This window comes from Ochotona princeps, unplaced genomic scaffold (genome assembly GCF_030435755.1).
Source record: "Ochotona princeps isolate mOchPri1 unplaced genomic scaffold, mOchPri1.hap1 HAP1_SCAFFOLD_3108, whole genome shotgun sequence".
Taxonomy (NCBI): domain Eukaryota; kingdom Metazoa; phylum Chordata; class Mammalia; order Lagomorpha; family Ochotonidae; genus Ochotona; species Ochotona princeps.
Genome location: NW_026699378.1, coordinates 2,973 through 8,346, shown reverse-complemented (window position 1 = coordinate 8,346; position 5,374 = coordinate 2,973). Strand labels below are relative to the sequence as shown.

The 5,374-nt window shown below is 48.5% G+C and overlaps 1 protein-coding gene across 1 annotated transcript; it reads left to right on the top strand.

Moving 5' to 3' along the window:
- The first annotated feature begins 634 nt into the window (after positions 1-634).
- LOC131479206 (uncharacterized) lies at positions 635-4,729 on the top strand. Its single transcript, XM_058659756.1, has 2 exons — positions 635-799; positions 4,577-4,729. The coding sequence occupies exons 1-2, from the start codon at positions 635-637 to the stop codon at positions 4,727-4,729; spliced, it is 318 nt and encodes a 105-aa protein (XP_058515739.1).
- The last annotated feature ends 645 nt before the right edge of the window (positions 4,730-5,374 follow it).

Sequence of the window (5,374 nt, the reverse complement as noted above, 5' to 3'; positions counted from 1 at the left end):
AGTATCAGCTCGCGTATACGCCATACGGCCCAAGCCGCCGGAACCACAGTCATACCCTACATAGGGCATCACAGCAACAGCATCACAGCAGCAGAAGGCGTTAGGTCAGGTGAACCAGGCGAAGGGGAAGTGGGGGCGGGCGACCCTATGCATGGGGAGTAGCGTTGCTAAGGATCCAACAAGCCACTCTCTGCCTGCAGGTCGCTGGTAGATCTGTTGTAACGCTTCTGTGGGGTACATCCTGGCATGCTTGTAACTGCTGCTACTAGCTTCCTCGCTGCAGAATCGTAGTGGCGCGCGGTACCGGGCAGCCTTGGGCGCGGTGCAGGGGCGTGTCAGATGTTGCGGCCAGGGGGGGGCGGCATAGGCTTTTCACACAGCCAGCTCCTACGGAGGACGTTTTCTGTTCGGTGCTTAGAGGAAACCAGTATATTAGCGTGGTAGGACTGATTGCTCAGGCGATCCTCGACCTGTCAGTCTCCACGATATTTTCCTGCAGTTATACCATCAAATAGTGCCGAGCTCTTTTCTGTGACTCTCCTCCCCCGGAGTGATAATCGGACTACCTGCTTCGAGAGTAGTAAGGTTTTCGTGCGTGTGCAGAAGTCAAGGCGATTCAGTAAAGCAACTCAAAATGGCTATGAAATATGTGAGCGCCTACCTGATGGTTGTGCTTTCCGGCAACGAAAATCCCGGGAAAAAAGACATTGAGAAAACCCTCTCCTCCGTAGGGATCGAAACCGAGGGCGCGGTCGTCGACGCTTTGCTTAAGGGTGTTCAAGGAAAGAGTGCTCACCAGGTAGGAGATTTTTTTTTAGCGTAGATCGCCCGCAAACAATTTTAATCTCAGTGTATTTCGTGGTCAGACGCAAATGGATAAGCGCACACAAACGATATTGCCGCGAGCCACAATGTGTACGTGAGAATTCACAGGTCACTGCGTATAGATATAACGTGAGCAGTTGTGTTTCACGCCTTCCACAGGCTGGTATGTAGAGTATATTCATCTATATGTGTCTCTGTGTGTGTTGCCCTGTGCGTCGGGGGTTAGGCATTTGGAATCTGTTTCTCGCAGTCATCTGTTGAGCGACTGAATACTGGACTCTGTGTGTATCTGTATTACGAGAGCGTTAAACAGAAGCAATGCTTCTTCTGGAGCCCAGCACATGTTTTCCGCCATGCACTCGTCACGGACTGTAGGACAATGCGTACTGCCGGCTGTGTGTGGCACGCTTCGAGCGCAAGAGTCCTGTGCTCTCTTCTCACTGCGCACGGACTTCTCTCGGCCTTAATGAAGATGTTGGAAGCTTTCCGTGTGTAGAACGTGGGCGTGTTGCTCTGATCCACAGTGCGTACCACCGTTTTGGTGCGGATGTTCAAGGAGAGAGAGCAGAGTGATATACATCCGTAAGACTGCTTGAAAAACGGTGCTGAGTGAACGCATGTCACGTCTGTGTCAGACATATTAGAACACATCTGAATGCCACTGTGCCTACGGAGACGCCTTTTTCAATCTCGAAGTGTGTGCCGTCCGCAGGGATGCGCTTGTACGCGTATGTTTTCACCGTAGTGAAAAGTACTGAGAGCACGGCGGTAGTGACCTGCCGTATCTGGATGTGCCTCGTTCATTTGTTTGTGCTAGATCCCTGGGAGAGACATACGTATCCGTGAATCTGGGCATGTTGCAACTGGAGTAGATAGGCTATTATCATCTGAACAAGGTTGCGGACAGGTCTGTGCGTAAATATATGTCTTACTCAGGAGTAGGTAAATTACCACCGAGACCTTACGCGTCTGTTTACTACCAACTGCGCAGCAGCGGAGGTAGTATTTAGCCGACTACCGGAATTGTACATATTATACGTTACTGCTGCAAATCGTCACAGTTTGTCCATGCGTATGGTGCTGCTACTACTACTACGTCAACCACAACAACTGCCTGGTGCGTACATGGCAAAGCTTGACACTGTTCCTTTACCGCTGTTACGGCTAGCGGACAGCGTGTGTCTTTTTACTTCATATATGTGTGGTTCGGTACAGTACTTCTCGCCACGATTTTTTGTGAGAAAAGCACTGCCACCTGGAGCATCACGAAGCACTCTGACTGTTCTTTTTGCTTTCTAGGGGGTATATTTGAAGTCATTGTGCTCACAAAGAGAGTTAGTTTTCCCATATTGTGTCTACGTACAGATAGTCCACGTGCGAGAAAGATGCACCAATGATGAATGACTCGAACATCTATGTCGTAGCAATACGGAGTGATTCTCACGTAATGTTGACAGAAAAGAAAGTACCAGGACGTCGTTACAACGTTGAATAGAGTCTGTGGTATATTTCTTGCTCCCGTCACCTGGAGGTCCATTAAGACAGTTTGTTACTGTACACAACGTAGGGGTCAACGCTCACATAGTGTTTACACACACACGACGCCACACCACAACTAGATGTCAGGTCCACGCATCTAAATGATGTAAGCGATATCTAGTCTCGTACCTGTACGAAAAAGGCCCCAACAACAATATGAACAAAGGATCGAAACAGAGTTCCATCCTCATAGGGTGTTTCCCATCTGTCTTCAGACGAGCTACGACAAGAAAGAAACCACACATGTACAGGGCTTCTTAAAAAACATCCTAGTAGCCTGTGATATGTGCACGCGTGACGTGCTAATCGCACGGTCACCACATCGTATGTAGGCGTCTGCGTGTGTGTAGCAGTAAGGCTACGGCGCTTGCACAGAGATCATGAGTTGACGTTTTCGTACACGCGTCGCCGTGTGTAGGTTGCACGCGTATACTTTTGAGCGCCGCTTGCGTACTCTGTGTATACGCGTCTGACTTGTGAACACGTCTAGGGCGGCGAATTTAGGGATGTTGTTTCTGTAGTAGCCGCCTCCGAGAAATTCTTATGAAATTTTCGAGTGTCTAGTGAGCAGGACGACACCTACGCACAATATGTCGTTCGTATCAGCGGGACTGGGGGAGTTCTTGATCACTACCAGCGTAAGTTAGATCCTCTCGAGTTTCTAAGGTGAAACTCTTTAAGTTCTGGTAAATTTTCAGACAGCTGCGGAGTTCCCGCCCGCGCTCACGATGTGCATGCTACTAAGAACACGCAGTGGAGGCGTGTATTCTAGTGTACGTATTTGTATACATATGTTTTGTGCGCCGTTGTATTGGCACTAGGCGCTAGAAGTACATGTATTCTCAGTAGTAGAGAGAGGGAGCGGCACGTCATCACTGTTGATGATATATGCGCCATCACGTGGGAACGGCCTAGATCCGTTTGCAAGCTCAGATGCATACTGGTTGCCTTCTCTAAAGAGCTGCTCGTTTGCGTCGAGATCGCTTTCAATATAGTCAGCGGGGTGTATATACACCTGTATATAGACATATAATATATGTGGAATTGTATATATGGGGATATATACATACAAGCGTTTGCAGGGGGGTGGTCGTATACACATATATATAGGCGTATGTGCTTGCATATATAAGCATACATATATATATATATATATATATAGAGAGAGAGAGAGAGAGAGAGAGAGAGTCAGTGACGAGTGGACAGGTGGCTGTTTTTGTGAGTGTTGAGTGCAAGGTGCACTTTCGGTAGCGGTTGTGCAGCAGTGCACATGCACGCAGTCCTTTCCCCTGTGTGCCTGTCTTCCGCATGAGGGAGACAACCTGTGCCGCCTCGTTACGTTGTTCACATATGTGACACGATACGTTTATTCGAACTGATCTTCCTCGCAGGAAGTCAAGAATGAAGGTCTTCGTTTTCGCACATGTGCTTTTTTTTTGCTGATTTGATTTCGCCTTCTTCCTGTTTATTTTCATCTACTTTGCGGGATGCGCCTCATTTCCGGCGTAGTACTTGTCTGAATCGCCCTCTCTCAGTAAGGCAGATTATTCTTATGTCTATTATTAGGTACTCTTTGTGATACACAGCTGATTGTATCTCTGCGTTGACTCGTCCACGGCTGCACTCAACTTTCGTGCGAATCGATCTCTTCCATTACGGGTCCAGTCCGCTCTCCTCTAACGTTTGTGTCAAAGGTTGTAGTTCGCTTGTTGCCTTTGCAGCTGTCGTCTCTAAAGCCGTTCGCTTCACATGTAACTTTGTCTTTTCTGAATATGTGTAGAACTATCATTTTGCGTCCCAGCATCACTTGCTTTCTCATTGCCAATACTAATTACTTAACTGTCACTTCATGCCATTTGCCACCGTCTACACGTTCTCAATTCTACTGTAAACTGGAAGCACACACGTATGTCTCATTCCAGTATCTGTTGCGTACTTAAAATATCGTTCGTGTTACCCTTCACCTGCATCATGAACCAGACCACAAGGTGTGCGCAGATGGTGTAGAGATATCCCGGTAAGGCGCGTAGTGTGCTTTCTTAAAATACGGGGTGTGTGTAAAGCTTCACTTCTCATGTAGATTTTAATTATGCTTTCTTCCCGTGATTTGCATATCTCACAGTCCACGTGTTTATATGGGGAGAGTCGAGATACAAACCTGTGTAGGACACTCGCATTGTTTGTTTGCTGAGCGTGTCTCCTCGTGCTGCAGCTGATCGCGGAGGGGATGAAAAAACTACAAAGCGTGCCGACTGGTGCACCAGCGGCAGCCGCTCCTGCTGCTGGTGGTGGCGGTGGTGCAAAGGCAGAAGCAGCACCGGCAAAGAAGGAGGAGAAAAAGGAAGAAGAGGAGGAGGGAAGATGATATGGGCTTTTCGCTCTTCGACTAGGTGGCATAGAAGAGAGAAGATGATTGTCAACACAATGAAAAGGAAGTAACTGACAAAGAAGAGGGAGAACGAGTGGTATGACAAGGGTGTTGGTAAACGGAGCGCGGGGAAGTGGTGGGGCAAAAGAAGCGCGAGAACAGACGTGGGCTTCAGTCAAGAGTGACACAACGTAGTGAAGAGACATAGGTAGGCGTGCAAGGAGAGAAGCATATCAGCATGTGTGAACGACTGGAATAATTGAGCGGAGAGTGATCGCACAGTATAAGAGAGTGTAAAGCGTTCGTCTTCGGTAACGTACATGCATAGGTGCAGGCTGCATACTTCTGCATCGTATGGGGGCCATTTTGGAACGAAGAAGGACGTGCCTTTCGATCCTCACCGGCGCGGTCCCTCCGCAATCGCGGTTGCAGTATGCATCTCTCCACACGACGTCGTCGTTCGTAAGTACTACGTCTCAGGCGACCCGCAAAAGCAAGCCTTAGTTCATGGCCGTTCCTTCTGCACGTGCAAACTGTATCGCAGTAACTGTGGCGTTGACCGTAGAACACATGCGTGCGTCGAGCGGTGTCATGCAGAAAATGGTGGTGTCTGTCTTCGACAAATCTGATTCGATTTTCTGG